Genomic DNA, 15,117 nt, shown 5'->3' with positions numbered 1-15,117 from the left:
GCTGTGAGAGGAGCTCACACTCCCCTGGCCCACGAGAGCTCCAGCCCCGGCCAGCCCATGTGCTGGTTGTCATATTAAATGGACTCTCCAGAGGAACGGGAGCAATCAGAGATGCAGATGTGTGTACAGAAATAGTTCTAGATTAGACAGAGACATCCATAGAGACACAGTTTGTAGATATAGTTGTATAGATTTAGATATAGATATTGGTTTAAATATATATGGATATTGATTGAGATATACATGCATAGATTTACATAGATTAGACATACATATAGATAACAAAAATGTAGACATGGATATAGTTATACCAATTTAGATTTGGATATAGATATTGATTATGGATATAGATATAGTTTTAGACTTAGGTACAGATGCAGATATAAAAATGTAAATTTATACATAGGTATAGAATAGATTCAGGTGTAGCTATCCCTATATAAGTTTGGACATAGACACAATATAGATTTGGGTATAGATGTAAATACAGCGGTAGACACCCATACACAGACATAGTTTTAGATGTGCATCTAGCTCTATGTATGGATACGTGAAAGCATCTCTATTCTGCAGAATTGGTCATGGAATTAGAGAGGCTGAGGAGTCCCAGGATCTGCTGTCTGCAAACCGGAGCCCCAGCGTTGCTGGTGGGGTAGTTCCAGTCTCAGGGCAGACAAAGCTGCCATGAGATGTCGCAGCTCAAGCAGAGAGTCAGGAAAAGAGAAGTGAAGTCCTTTTTCCTCCACTTCCTGCTCTACTGGGTCCCTGAAAGGATGGAACAGGACCCACCCATGCTAGGGAGAGCCGTCTGCTTTTCTCAGACCACAGATTCCAGTGCCGATCCCTTCCAGAACCTATCTCAAAAGCACAGCAGGAATAATGTCTAATCTGGGCCCCTGTGCTCCAGTCAAGCGGACACATGAAATTAACCATCCCAGTCATTATTCTGACCTGAACGCTCCAAAATCCCGATGCCCTCTGTCTGCCCAGGGCCTGCCAAAACCTGATACCCTTTCTTTCCAAAGGCCCTAGAAGGCCTTCACCCAGCCTCTGGGAATCCCCCCTCGCCCAGCCCCACAAGAGGGGGCACCCACATCCATGCCCACAGCAGAGAACTCCAGGGCTCCCTGGATGGCACTGAAGAGGTCAGAAAGCCACTCTGGCAGCAGCTGTGACCTTTGCGATGCCCGCATAGGACATACAGGGGCTTCAGGGCCTGTCTCAGCCGAGAATCCCCCAGCAACACACAGCCTTAAATCTGGCTCCAGGCGCAGTTACTGGTTCTTGAAATTGAAAATGCCAAGAAAGAAAAGTTTGGAGCAAAGAATAAGGAAAATTTCTGCAGTGCGGCATGTGGCCTTTCCTCTGCCCGGGCTCATTTCACACTTTCGGGTAGACACGGAGCTGCTTACGTCCCTGCTGTGCGTCTGCCGTTTGCTGGTGTGAGGTGGGCTTCAATCAGATGCTCGCCATGGCCCAGCACGTGGCTCCTCCTTCAGATACTTGGCTTTGCCAGTTTTTGAGGTTCCACAGGTGGCCCTTGAAAACCTCTAGCCCAAGTCCCTCAGAACCAAATCCAGCAGGAAGGGTGAGTCCCCCTCCCAGAAATGGCAAACATCAATTCCAGAATGAATTTCCATGGCTGCGCTGTCCTGACTGCCCTGACCTGGCCTGTGCTTACTGGAATCCCCACCCAGGCCTCGATCAGCTCAGCCTTCCCCGCACAGCCAGCCCCGGCAGCACAGGCGGAGCCCCCACCTGTGGCAGCCATGGGGGTGAGAGCGAGTAGCAGCAGATGGAAACATGAACCCAGCCTCTTTCTGGATGTGGGAGGAGCCGCATCCCATGGCCAGCAAGCAGCTCTGCTCTCCACAGACTTTTAGCAAGAGGCCGGTGTGCTCAGGTTGCCCTGCAGACTCTCCTGCGTCTGTGAGAGGTGGCAGCAAGGAGATCCTGGAGATGGGAGGATGGTTAGAGGAGCCCAGGAGGAAAAGTCATGAGGTGCAAAGCCTAAAAGGACAGGACGGTTTTGGAGAAACAGTCAGGATGTGCATTTAGGATTTATTCATTCATTCTTGTATCTACCAAATACTTGCTGAGTGTCCAAGACCCATGCTAGGAAGACAGCCATGGACACTACCTGTGTCTGGGCTGGAAATGAGACACACCTGCAGATCATGCCCAGGAGTTAAGTGGCACAGGGAACTGCCGCCACCCACAGATGCAGTCATCACTGACTTTAAAAAATCCAGTGTGAGAACCAGAACCAAACCAAGCACCCAATTACCCCAGCCACTGCCTTCGTCTGGTGCCTGAATGCGCTCCCTTAGCCTCAGAGCCTTTCTTCAGCCACACGTGATGATGTTTATCCAGGGCGACCCACGTTTGTTTTAAAAAAACACTGATTGGTAGTATTTAAATTCTTATTTAAAAGTCAGTTTTCATTTCATCTTGGATTTCTCCTCGGCCACCTCGAATGGGCACCTCAACAGAAAAGTCAGTAATAAAACTGTGGTCAAAGGAGCTCTGAGTTCAAAGCCGCACTGGCCCCAGGCTGGCATCTCCTTGCAGAGAGCATAGAAGCCAAGGGCTGGAGCCCAGGAGCCCTTACTCAGTCCGCGGCTTTTTCAGACGAAGACACAGGTCCAGGTGGGAGGCACTTCCTCAGGCCCCTCACCAGATAATCTGGGGCCGGCTCCCGGGCTGCCTCTCTCCTCTGTCCTGTCTTCAGGGCCTTCTGCACTTTTCTGTCCGATTCACGCTGACCCTGTTCAGTTTATTTCTGGAATGGGCTGATGAAACCCAGGATGAGCTCCAAAATCTGCTGCCATCCCGTGCCCCAGTCCCCCCAGGGCTCCAGCTCTGCAAGGTGCACACCACCTTCCCTCGACCACAGTTTCACCTCCAGGAGGCTTCTGGGAAAAATAAAATGCAACCAAGGGCAAAACCTCATGGTGTTACACCACATCCCTTACAGACCACTTTGTCCCACTTTCCTGCCCCGGTCAAAGGCCCCACAGGGCTCCCTGGGTCCTGGGGTCCACTCAGAGGGCACTGAGAGTCCTCCCTGGTTTGGGCAGCAAGGTGTGCTTTCTGTCCTGCAGGACAGTGTCCATGCCAAGCCCACAGTGAGGCTGCCATAGAGAGAGAGCCAGCTTCTCTGCCCTGTGTCCCCTGCTGGCTCTCCCCACGTCACATTCGGGTCTGGACTTAACGGTCTATGGCTTTTTTGGGCAGATAAATGACCCTCCCCCCCACCCCCCGTACATCGTGCTGTGGGGTGAAGGCAGCTGGCCCAGAACAGGGTGTGGCCCAGACTCAGGCAGGACAACCTGGCTTGCCCAGGCCCTGGAAGGTTCTTCTAACCAGGCCTCTTTCTGTGCCCCAGACTCCAGGAGGCTCCCTCGGGCGACTTGGGTCTCTATCTCGCTGGCTGCTCTGCTGATTGGAGGCTTGGCAGGTCTCACCTCGACGGTGATTTGCAGGTGGTAAGTCCTTCATTTTTTGGCTGTTACTTAGACACGACACAATCTCCTTTCCTCTGGACATGGTTGCAGTGAAGCTGCTGTATTTTCCTAAAGCTAACATAGATTACTGGTATCTCAAAGGCATTGATCTCAGAGCTATTTTGTATAACGTCTTAGACTCGCCGGATCATTCTTTGTGCTTTAAATAATGAAAGTGGAGTGATCATTCGTACGCCTTAGGTGGTGTCAGGTATCTGCGGACAAAGATTCAGCAACACGGAATACTTTTCTAACAGTAAGTGATTGCATCGAAGTAGTCTCTTGTTAGGAGTAAAGATTCTTAGAAAGGTTTCTCAGAGAAAAAAGGTCATCCATGAATGAAAAGTTTTATTCTTCAGTTTTATTTCCTCCCTTGAGGGCAGACATTGAAAGTTGAACTTTCCTGTTAAAAATGACGCTGCTGTTGAAAGACGCAGACCCGAACCTGAGAGAACCTGAGAGTCCCTGCCCTGTGAGAGTTCTGTCTGCAGAAAGAGCCCCTCCAGGCCGCCTCGGGTGGGGCAGCTGGTCCACGTGCCTAGCCCTGAGGAGCCAGCTCTGCTCCTAGCTGCTGCCACTCACCTTGCTGCTCTTGAGAACCAAACTTCTTGAGCATCCCTTCATTTTTAATGCACAATTGTTCATTTTATATAGAAAGTGTTAAAAATAACAGCAAACACTATCAAAAGTCATTGCAGCCCCAGGCTGGGCCCCCAGGGCCATTCCCAGAATACCAGCAAATAGAGGCCACAGTCACTTGGCCTCTGCTCTCCCTGAGTGCCAGGCTCAGCCCAACATGACCTGTGCACGCTCTTGCTATAACCAGCCCTGCCCTCCGCCAGGATGACCCCTGCAGTCTCCTTCGCCTTCGCCTTCACCCTCCACCCCGGCCTTCAGAGCTCCTCACTGGCCAAGCCCCCAGCACCACCCCATACCACACGCATGGATTATCCAAGCCTCCTGGCACCACCCATACCACACGTGTATGGATTATCCAAGCCCCCAAACATCATCTGATGCCACATGTCTATGGATTATCCACGACTTTCCCACCCTAAGGCCATCCCCAGGGTGTTTCTCATCTTCCCAATAATAGAAACTCAACATTCTAGCAAACCTTCATTTTTCTAGCAACTTCTCGGTACACTGAGGAACGTCTGCGCCTTGAACAGGAAACCTTTTTCTTACAGTTTTTGCACCTCCTACAGGAACTGGTTTTTAAAAACTTGAAAGCTTAGCGACCAGAAGTTACCCAGATCGCTGTTGTTTCCAAAGGGCCTTGTCAACAATCCACAGCAATGGCCTCTTTTCTGTTGTTTTTGTTTTTGTGGGTACTTGTAAGGGAAGCCCCTGTGCCTGCCATCTGCTCTGCATCCTGTTTCTCCGCTGCTGAGATGTGGTAGTAAAGCCAGTTCCCCGTTTCGGTTATTCTGCAAGGCCTCTGGCAACTACTGTGGTTGACCCAGATGCCCACGTTTGACACAAGAGCTTCTGATCCGTCTGGCATACGACATTTCAGTGATGTATTTCTGAGTAGCTTCATAGCTTCTGTCAAAACTGACATACACCATAATTCAGACAACTGTGAGAAATTCCTTCCAGCAGGGAGGTGATAGTAACAGCTAAACCATGTGTTGGATGCAATGCTGAGTCATCCTTAGCCACTATCTCCTCTGATTTTCTGACCAGTCATCTGACCCAGGTGTTTGCCATGGCTTGAACTGTGCATTGCCCAAAACGTGTTTATACCCTGACCTTTAGGACCTCAGAATGTAACCTTATTTGGAACTAAGGTCTCTGCAAGTGTAATTAGTTAAAATGAGATTGCCCTGGAGTACAGGGGACCCTAATTCAATATAGCTGGTGTTCCTCTAGAAAGAAGTTTGCACAGAGTCATGCCCAGCAGGCAAAGGCCATCTCGACGGGAAGGCAGAGATCAGGGTGGGGTTTCTGTAAGCTGAGGCCTGGGAAGATCACCAGCAGTGACAGGAACTGGGAGGGAGGCTAGGGGAGCCGCCTGCAGGCACCTTGATGTGGACTTCTGCCTCCAGAACTCTAGGTCATAAACTTCTGCTGTTTAAGCAGCCGGGTCTGTGGTCCTCTGTGACTGCAGCCCCAGAAAACTAACAAAGTGCTATGATTGTGTCCATTTTCAGTGTAGCATGAGGAAGTGGAGCGAGAGCCTGTTACTGGCTCAAAGCTGATAAGCCCAGAGCAGGTCCTTGAACCCAAGACCTGTCTGGTGCTGGAGGCTGTGCCACAGCCGCTCAGCTTCTCCTCGCAGGAAGGTTATATCTCACATGCAGAGGCAATTGTTTCAAAGAATCATTAGCAGTGAAGACTGAATCATCACCTACTCTCTCTACAAGACACTGTATTGATCTGTTTTGAGAAGAGACTACTTTAATGTTTAAATGGTGTCTCTAGTTTTAGATGGGGTGGTGGTAGGAAATATTCCCTATGTTTTATGAATCATTTGGTCTTTAAACCTTAAAAACTTTAATTACTAATAATTAAAACCCTCAGCTAACCATGAAATAGACTAAGCAATAAAAATTGGATAGGCTGTAAGCAAATAACTTCAAATTAGCTGGTTCTATAATTATAACTATTAAATGTGTAATTGTAACAAAAACTGATGTGACTATAATTTCCTGTTCATAAACAATTTTGTATTTGCAAACATCCCTATAGACATCTATCACATTATCATTATGATAAATATTAGTGTCTGTAGTCCACACTCATAAGAAAAATTGCAATTTTCCTTAAGATTGACAGCCATAGATTAAATGAATACCTTTCCAAGGAAACTTGGGAGATAAATATTTGGCTGTAGTTGATTTTAGACTCTGGAGTTCTCAAAATATGCTACCAAGCCCCAATTTAGTTTGCAAAGTGCCACTTAGCTGAAAGATATGAAAAAGTGGATGTTAACACCCCAACACATGCTTAAGCACAGAGAACAGGGGCAGTTACAGAGTCAGAGACCATAACAGGGAAGACCCTGGGGCTCCAGGGGAGAAACATCCTGGACAAAAACCACAGCACCCCCAGACCCGTGATTCGATGAGCTCAGAAGGTCAAGTCACTTATTCAGGAAATGTCTTCCCGCCACCTACCCTGAGACCCCCACGCTGCTCCCAGCAAACGGGCTCAATGCAATCCCAGCCTCACCTCCCTCTGTGTCTCATCCTTCAGCTTTAAAAACATGATCTTATTTCCAACTTAGGGCATTATTGTGCGGTGAGGAGTAGGGAGGAGAACAGAGAGGGAAAGGGAGAAAGAGAGATTGAGACAGCGGAGAGAGACATGGGAGGGGAGAGAACACACCACAGCGTGGCACACGGAGGGTGCTCACTAGTAGGGTGTCTCCTAGTGAGACAAAGGTGTTTGCTTCTCTCTTCTCCTCCTCATTTTCTACCCACCCAGCTGTCTGGGGTCTAACACTGTACGTTTTGGTGTGATTATTAACAACGTGACAAATTGCTAATATATTTTCACTGCAAATCTGTGATTCAGAGTTAACTCCAGCAAACCGACTCCTTCACCAACTTTCTTGACACTGCATTTAAAATACCTCCAAGGTATTATACACGTTTTATTGCGTTGAAATTGTTTTCACCAAGTTGAATTCTTTCTGTGCAAACTTTTACACTAAAAATTCATTCACCAGATCAGTTCTTTGGTCTCCATCAGTTTTGCCAATTAGACCTTTCGCCGTAGAGGCGTTTTCCTCTGTGGTACAATTTCTTCAGGCCCAGCTTTCTTAGCTCAGCATTTTAAACTTAAATTTCATGAAGACTTTATCTGTCTGTTGATTCTTACTGTCCAGGGAAAATGTTAGATGTGCAGTTCCAGTCCTTCTCCATTTGCTCTTATTTTCACCAACTCTACTTTTCCACCATCACTTAGTTCTGTGACTTCTGAAATACAGTTTTTCAGGTTTTCTTTGTCTCTGGTAAACTGTGCCCTATATCTTTTTGCTGTTTTCAGTTGTATCTTGTATTGATATCCCTACTTACAGTGTGCATTATAAATTCAAAAAAGGTTGAATCATTTGCATTAATTTCCAGCAAATCCATGGGAAAGCCGTGAGGTCCTTCCCTAGCATACAGCCAGGTTTGTCCTCTCTCCAGGCTGTCTAACCCTTTGTGCCCTCTCACACCTGCCCACACTGTGAGCTGACAGGGTGTTCTTTCTCTAGGCATGGCACTGGGAGTTCCTGCCGCCTTTCCTCTCTTTATCATTAGATTCACAGGCATGCTGGATGCAGGTCAGCTGGGACTAGGCTGAGAGGCAGCCATGGGGCAGTGGGCAGCAGGATCCCTGTAAGCCATGGGTGACCTGGTGCCCTCTTCCCCCAGGACCCTTCTCCCCAGGGACCCTCCTCCCCCAGTTCTCCCTTTCCCCAAACCCTTGGAACAGAGGGGGCCTGGGTCTCTTGAGATGGAGTCTGAGGTTTCTGGTCATCTAAACTGCATGTTGATGACAGGAGTTGTCTTCAGGACTTCATTAGGGAAGTCCGAGGGAACTGGCCCTTTGCTGGGGGACAGACGTAGAGTGGCCGCCTGGGCTACACGGCACGGAGGATCCGAACCTGTTGTAGTGGAATCCCTCAGAGTCGATAAGGCATCTGTGAGGCACTTGGGGCCCAGAGGACCTGGGGAAGGACCTGTGCTCCTTAGAGACGCATGTTGGCCCTGGAAACGAGCAGGGGGGCCGCTCCCAGGCGGGTCATGTATCAGCCCCAGCAATGACAGCCTCCTACCTCTCAGCCCCCTGTGGCTTCAGCTGAATGTGCATTATCCAGTTTCCAGCCCAGAACCCAGGCCTGGCCGCCAGGCTCATCTGCTTCCTCTGGGCAGCTCCCAGCCCCTCCCTCTGTGGCCCCACTTTCTTCACCCACTTCTGAGCAAGTGTTGGTGGAAAATGTGCCTTCCTCCCTCTCCTGACCCCAGGCCGTCTACCCCACACCAGCCCTGCCACCGTGCCTTCGCAGTCTCTCTACCCCACACCAGCCCTGCCACTGTGCCCTCGCAGTCTCTCTACCCCACACCGGCCCTGCCACCGTGCCCTCACATCTCTCTACCCCACACCGGCCCTGCCACCGTGCCCTCGCAGTCTCTCTACCCCACACCGGCCCTGCCACCGTGCCCTCGCAGTCTCTCTACCCCTCACCGGCCCTGCCACCGTGCCCTCGCAGTCTCTCTACCCCACACCGGCCCTGCCACCGTGCCCTCGCAGTCTCTCTACCCCACACCGGCCCTGCCACCGTGCCCTCGCAGTCTCTCTACCCCACACCGGCCCTGCCACCGTGCCCTCACAGCCTCTCTACCCCACACTGACCCTGGCACCATGCCCTTGCAGTCTCTCTGATCTCTCCCTGGATATGCCCAGCCATTCCCACTTCTTGCCTTTTTTCAAGCCTCAATCTTTCCATAGAATACTATCTCCTTATCATCTCAGCACAGCCTTGCATGTTCAGGTCTGACACATCGCTAAGGCTCCACCCAAACACCACCCACTGTGTGCAACCTCCCTAAATCCCCCCACTGTGTGCAACCTCCCCAAATCCCCCCACTGTGTGCAACCCCCTCAAATCCCCCCACTGTGTGCAACCTCCCCAAATCCCCCCACTGTGTGCAACCCCCTCAAATCCCCCCACTGTGTGCAACCTCCACAAATCCCCCCACTGTGTGCAACCCCCCAAATCCCCCCACTGTGTGCAACCCCTCAAATTCCCCCACTGTGTGCAACCTCCACAAATCCCCCCACTGTGTGCAACCCCTCAAAACCCCCCACTGTGTGCAACCTCCACAAATCCCCCCACTGTGTGCAACCCCCCAAACCCCCCACTGTGTGCAAACCCCTCAAATACCGCCACTGTGTGCAACCCCCCAAGCCCCCCACTGTGTTCAACCCCCCAAACCCCCCACTGTGTGCAACCCCCCAAATCCCCCCACTGTGTGCAAACCCCCAAATCCCCCCACTGTGTGTAACCTCCTGAAATTCCCCCCACTGTGTGCAGCCCCCAAAATCCCCCCACTGTGTGCAATCCCCCAAATCCCCCCGTGCAGGGAGTGGCTTCTTCACCCTGTGAATCTCTCCTCCCTCCTTTGCCCAGAAGCATCTTGTGATTAGTAACGAGTGCAGTAAATATTTCTCATCTTAACAAGGTGCTCCGACCTGATACAAGGGAAAAATGGTTGAATTCAGAGGGACGGGCACATTCCGTCCCTGTTTTTCTTTTTTTTTTGAGACGGAGTCTCGCTGTGTCTCCCAGACTGGAGTGCAGTGACGCGGTCTCGGCTCACTGAAACCTCTGCCTCCCAGGTTCACACCATTCTCCTGCCTCAGCCTCCTGAGCAGCTGGGACTACAGGTGCCCGCCACTGCCCCTGGCTAATTTTTTGTATTTTTAGTAGAGACAAGGTTTCACCATGTTAGCCAGGATGGTCTCAATCTCCTGACCTCATGATCCACCCGCCTCGGCCTCCCAAAGTGCTGAGATTACAGGCGTGAGCCACCACACCCGGCCCCTGCCCTGTTTTTAAAGTGTTTATGAAGAAGCTCAAATTCACATGGTGAAATAGCCATATATGCAATTGTATAGAAAAGTCAGGATTATTTGACAAGGATTGTTTTCAATGCTTTTACATGATTCAGAACCTCAATGAATATAGAAAATAATTTAAAAAGACATAAGACCTCTCTAGATTGAAATGAGCATAGTGCTTATAAAACAGTAGTGAACAGTGAATGCAAAATATTTTAATTTAAATTTCTATTATGCAGCAAATTCATAAAGTAAGGAAAGTCTTTTTCCGACATTTTCAAGACATTTTCTGTTAAGACATGGTCTTTCTTCAGGTGGCTTTTACTTGGGATATTGAGAGGTAAGACGGCGGAGTGGTGACGGCTCAGGTTGAGGAGGGCAAGGGCTGCCGTAACAAAGAACCACATGTTTGGTGGCTTAAAGCAACAGACATTGATTCTCTCACAGTTCTGGAGGTCAGAAGACCCAAGTCACGGTGTTGGCAGGGCTGTGCTCCCCCAAAGGCTGACAGGACGAATGCTTCCTTGCACACCCCGTCTTTGGTGCCCTGCTGGTGTTCGCTGGCACCGCTTGGCCTACAGACTCATCATGCCAACCTCTGCCTCTGTCTTTACCCGGCCTTCTCCCCTGCGTGTCTGTGTTCAAATGCCCCTCTTCTTATAAGGGCACCAGTCCTGCTGGATTCCAGGTTCCACCCTATTCCCAGTATAGACTCTAATTGCATCTGAAAACATTTTACTTCTAGACAAGGTCACATTCCCATGTTCTGGGTGGATGTGACTTTGAAATGATTATCAAGTAGATCCAGTTCCATTTACAGTAATGAGCAGAGAGTGAATGAGGCATTAATGCACTTTCACATGGCACGAACACCTGACATTCACTGAATTTTAATAGAAGCTGGCATTGGTGCTAACTCCTTACACACTTTATGTCAGTGGATTCTCACTGAAGGAAGTTGCTATTTTATCCCACTTTACAAATGAGAAAACTGAGATGCGGAGAGGTCACAAAGTCAAACTCAAGCAACACCCCAGTCCCCTGTGGTGATCAGGCTGAAGCGATGACTAAATGCCATTTGCACCTGATGACACCGTCACAAACACTGAAGCCACCAAGGACCGTTGGGCCTGTACAGAGGAGAGGCAGACTCAGGCCCTCCCCTGGACGGGAGGGCTGTCTTCCATGTACACCTTGGCTGGAGTCCTCAAGGGTGGGGAGGTGACTGTGCACTGGCCTTTGGTTTGCGATGCCTTTGCTGACGCTGCTGGAATGGCTGTGCGGAGTGCGCTATGGTGCTGGGACTGTGCTCCCCGGCAGGAGCTGCTGGAATGGCTGTGCAGAGTGCGCTGTGGTGCTGGGACTGTGCTCCCCTGCAGGAGCTGCTGGAATGCCTGTGCAGAGTGCGCTGTGGTGCTAGGACTGTGCTCCCCGGCAGGAGCTGCTGGAATGGCTGTGCAGAGTGCACTGTGGTGCTGGGACTGTGCTCCCTGGGAGGAGCTGCTGGAATGGCTGTACAGAGTGCACTGTGGTGCTGAGACTGTGCTCCCCAGAAGGACCTCGGAAGTTGTTTGTAGGCATTACAGTATTGTCTGCCATTGCCGCGTTGACACATGGTCAAGCCACCTCCAGGGCCTGTGTTCCTCTTCAGGCAGGCAGGCAGGAATGCTCAGGACCCGTGATGATGGCACCATGCAGAGGTCAGGGATGAATGACCGCCGAGGCAGGGGAAGGAGTCCAGCAGCTCAGTGTTTGGGGAATGGGGCCGGGGGCAGGTAAAAAACTTCTAATCAAGGCAAACAAATAGCTGGAAAATATAGTAGCTGTTAAGTTCTGATGGAAAAGCTGTTTTGTACTTACAGTTAAATCCCGCAGTATTTTTGATGCATTTCTGGATAACTTGCTCTTCCCTTCTCAAAAGGTCCCAATCTCACCAGAGCGTCCCTTCCTGTGCCGGCCCCAGCTCTCCACACCTCCCAGAGACCGGGGGGGCCTCTACCCTTGTTCCCCTGGGACGGCGCTTCCTCCCCCTCTTCTCCAGGTCTGGGCTGGGGTCTTCAGGCTCAGGTGGAAGGTGGTTTGGGGCCCTTTGCCTGCACAGGGACAACGCCCTGACCCAGGAAAAGCTTAACGTTGCCTGTCACTTGGATGCATCTCTTGGCAGTGACGGGGGTGGAAATCCTCACTGCAGCCTGTGTCTCCTGCATGATTGTTGTAAGAAAGCCATCGCTCAGCTACATGGAAACGGGTCCTCTTGGCTGCGAAATGCTAAAATTATTTTTCCTGTGAAGAAAACAGTGCTAATTTTTCCAAAATATATCAGATCATGATTGACTCGACTGAAGTGGAAAATGAAAGTGGGCTGGAGCGTTTCTGCCAAAGACAAGCATGGCCGCCGTGCCCTCGCTCATGCCCGGCTCTCTCCCCTCCACAGTCACGGTGCCGGGCCCTCTCCCAATAACTGGACACGTGTCTCCCACAGGACACGCGCTGGCACTAAACCCACACTGCCCATCTCGGAGACAGGCAGAGGAACTCCCCAGCTGAGATGCGGGAAGCACCAGGATGCAGGGACTTCACCGCAGGGCGCTGCAGCTCAGGACTCGGAGCAGGTGGGCCTGCCTGGACCTCCCTAGGGCCACACCATGCCGCATGTTTCCAGCTGCCACCGCAGTGGTTGGACAAGATCTGAGTGTAGGAGCAGCTCTGATGAGGCTCCCGGCATATTTCTGTTTACCCCTTGGTTCCTCATCCGTTCTGCACTTTCATCCTGGAGGTTTTATTGACAAGTTAATGACAATGAGCCAGAATGTGAGCCTGCCTAGTGAGAGGAAGGAAAATGCCTTCCATTGGTACAAACCGGTTCCAAAACTATGGGTTGACTTTCAGGCGTTGGCTTCCACTTATTCTGAGGACTGGCTGGAAGCACAGGAGAGGAAGGAGAAGCTGAAACAAAATGCTGACTTTTAAGTTCTGTTTTTTAAGTGGAATCGTTATAATCAGTGCGGAAAAATGTTTACGTTTATGTTTTACCAACTTTACCTTGTATGCAGAACCCCAAGTGAGGCCGTATTAAAAAGTCACTTGTGTAAGTTTGACTGTTGAACTTAGAGAAGCAGAGAGCAGAACAGTGGCCTCCAGAGGGCAGTGGGGAGATGCTGGTCACAGGCACAAAGTCTCAGGCAGGAGGAGGATGCCTCAGATCTGCTGCACCACATGGGGCACACGCTTTGTCATAATGATCACATATTTCAAAATTGCTAAAATAATAGTTTTTTTTGTTTGTTTCTGAGACAGAGTCTTACTCTGTCACCCAAGACTGGAGTGTGGTGGCACCATCATAGCTCACCGTAGCCTTGACCCTCCTGCCTCAGCCGCCGGAGTGGCTGGGACTACAGGCACTCACCACCATGCCTGGCTAATTTTTGAATTTTTTGCAGAGATACAGTCTCACTACGCTGCCCAGGCTGGTGTTGAGCCCTTAGGCTCAAGAGATCCTCCAGTCTGAAACTCCCAAAGTGCTGGGACCATGCCCAGCCACTAAAATAATAGATTTTAAATGTCCTCACTGCCAAAAAAAAGATGTGAGGTGATGATATGTTAATTAACTTGATATAATCTCTCCATAATGTAAAGGTATCAAAACCATGCTTAAAACATAAATATATGCAGTTATTATTTGTCAACTAAAAATACAAATTTTAATTTAAACAAAGTCACTTGCATACAGGAGGGGGCATTGCCAGCATGATCAGGCTCCCTTCCGAAGTTCAGTGTGAAATTAGATCCTGTCCTCGGAGACGAGCAGAGCCCAGGGTCATTCTGCTAAGAGTAGGTTCATCTTTGCACCTGGCTGTCACACATGGAAGCAAAAAGACCTGGCCTGGGAGTGAGGCTCTTTGTGAATTTAAATGCAACCCCAGGATACCTTTGTTAGCCACAGCAAGGGTAGTGCCAGCAAGTCCCCTGGGCCCCTAATTAGCCTGACTGACACCAGGGGCAAGGCCAGGTGTTCTGTGCATCCATGGTTGCAGGGACCTGTGTGCTCAGCACGCTTTCTTCCTGAAGGACCCTGCCTGCGGATATCAGATCCTGCTCTGAGTAGGAACCTTTGCCACATGGATCCTCTGTGGCCTCCTGCAAACAAGTGTTCGTCCAGGAGCCAGAAACTTCCCTCTGGCGTGACGAGGAAGAAGGATGGTTCATCTTGCCAGCAGTCCTTTGTGAAAACAGCTCCTATCCGGGCCCTCCTGTCTTGTATCAAGTGTGTGCTGTTACCGGAGCAGTCAAAATTCAGATGTTATTAATGTTTGTTCTGCATTTTTGCAGGAGAGTGCCAGGATGGAAGGCCGGGATACTCACAGGCTGCCGAGAGCCCTCTGAGGGCAAACTGGCAGGACACTGATCCTGCAGAACAGCTTCGTGTTCCCAAAATCACCGTACAACTGTTTTGCAAACACAGGCAAATCCAAAATCACCAGGACGACTGTTTTCCAAACACGGGCAAATCTAGCACCATATTGTATTCACTCTCAGGCAAGGATGAATAAATGTTGTAACTGTGCATTTGTCTAGCCTTTTCTTGTAAGCACTGCCTGATTTGTTCCTTCTGGGGCTTTGCCATTAAAATGTATTTACAGATTACACATCTTTATTTTGCGAACCCTGGAAACACTAATCTTGCCATCATCCTATCTCCATCTTCTGGTGTCTCTGACGCTGTGCTCATCTGCATTCTGCCCCAGCGCTCCCTCCGGCACTGGCATTTCCACACCCGCTGCCCATCACCAGGTGTCCGCAGGGCCTGCATCTGGCTTCCCTCTTCTCCCGAGAAGAGCACTCCTGGCTTCCTGCAGGACTGGTGGGAGGAGGAAAGTGATTCTGAGGGAGAGGCTGGAGGCTTAAGGACCAACAGGGCAAAGTGACTTGTCTCATCCTCCAGAGATTCACCAACATGTCAGCCTCAGACCGCAGGCTTCTGCCTCCAGCAGCCGCCCTGCCACGCGCCACTCTCAGCCCTCCTCATCCCCCTCACTCACGGGGAACACAGCCC

General features: G+C 50.3%; 1 protein-coding gene across 7 annotated transcripts in view; it reads left to right on the top strand.

Annotated features, from left to right (window-relative positions):
* The window catches only part of TPO (thyroid peroxidase), a 132,720-nt gene extending 118,012 nt beyond the window's left edge, over positions 1 to 14,708 (top strand). For 5 of the 7 annotated variants that reach the window (XM_010386099.2, XM_010386095.2, XM_010386098.2 and 2 more), the window contains 3 exons: positions 3,389 to 3,488; positions 12,547 to 12,676; positions 14,394 to 14,708. In XM_010386099.2, the coding sequence (XP_010384401.1) occupies positions 3,389 to 3,488; positions 12,547 to 12,676; positions 14,394 to 14,447 (284 nt within the window). In that variant the 3' untranslated portion in view covers positions 14,448 to 14,708. The remainder of the gene's footprint in view (positions 1 to 3,388; positions 3,489 to 12,546; positions 12,677 to 14,393) is intronic. The other 2 variants (XM_010386097.2, XR_004054509.1) reach the window with 2 other exon arrangements.
* The last annotated feature ends 409 nt before the right edge of the window (positions 14,709 to 15,117 follow it).

Source organism: Rhinopithecus roxellana, chromosome 17 (assembly GCF_007565055.1).
Source record: "Rhinopithecus roxellana isolate Shanxi Qingling chromosome 17, ASM756505v1, whole genome shotgun sequence".
Classification (NCBI taxonomy): Eukaryota; Metazoa; Chordata; class Mammalia; order Primates; family Cercopithecidae; genus Rhinopithecus; species Rhinopithecus roxellana.
The sequence above is the reverse complement of the archived record's forward strand: the minus strand, read 5'-3'. Positions and strand labels throughout refer to the sequence as shown.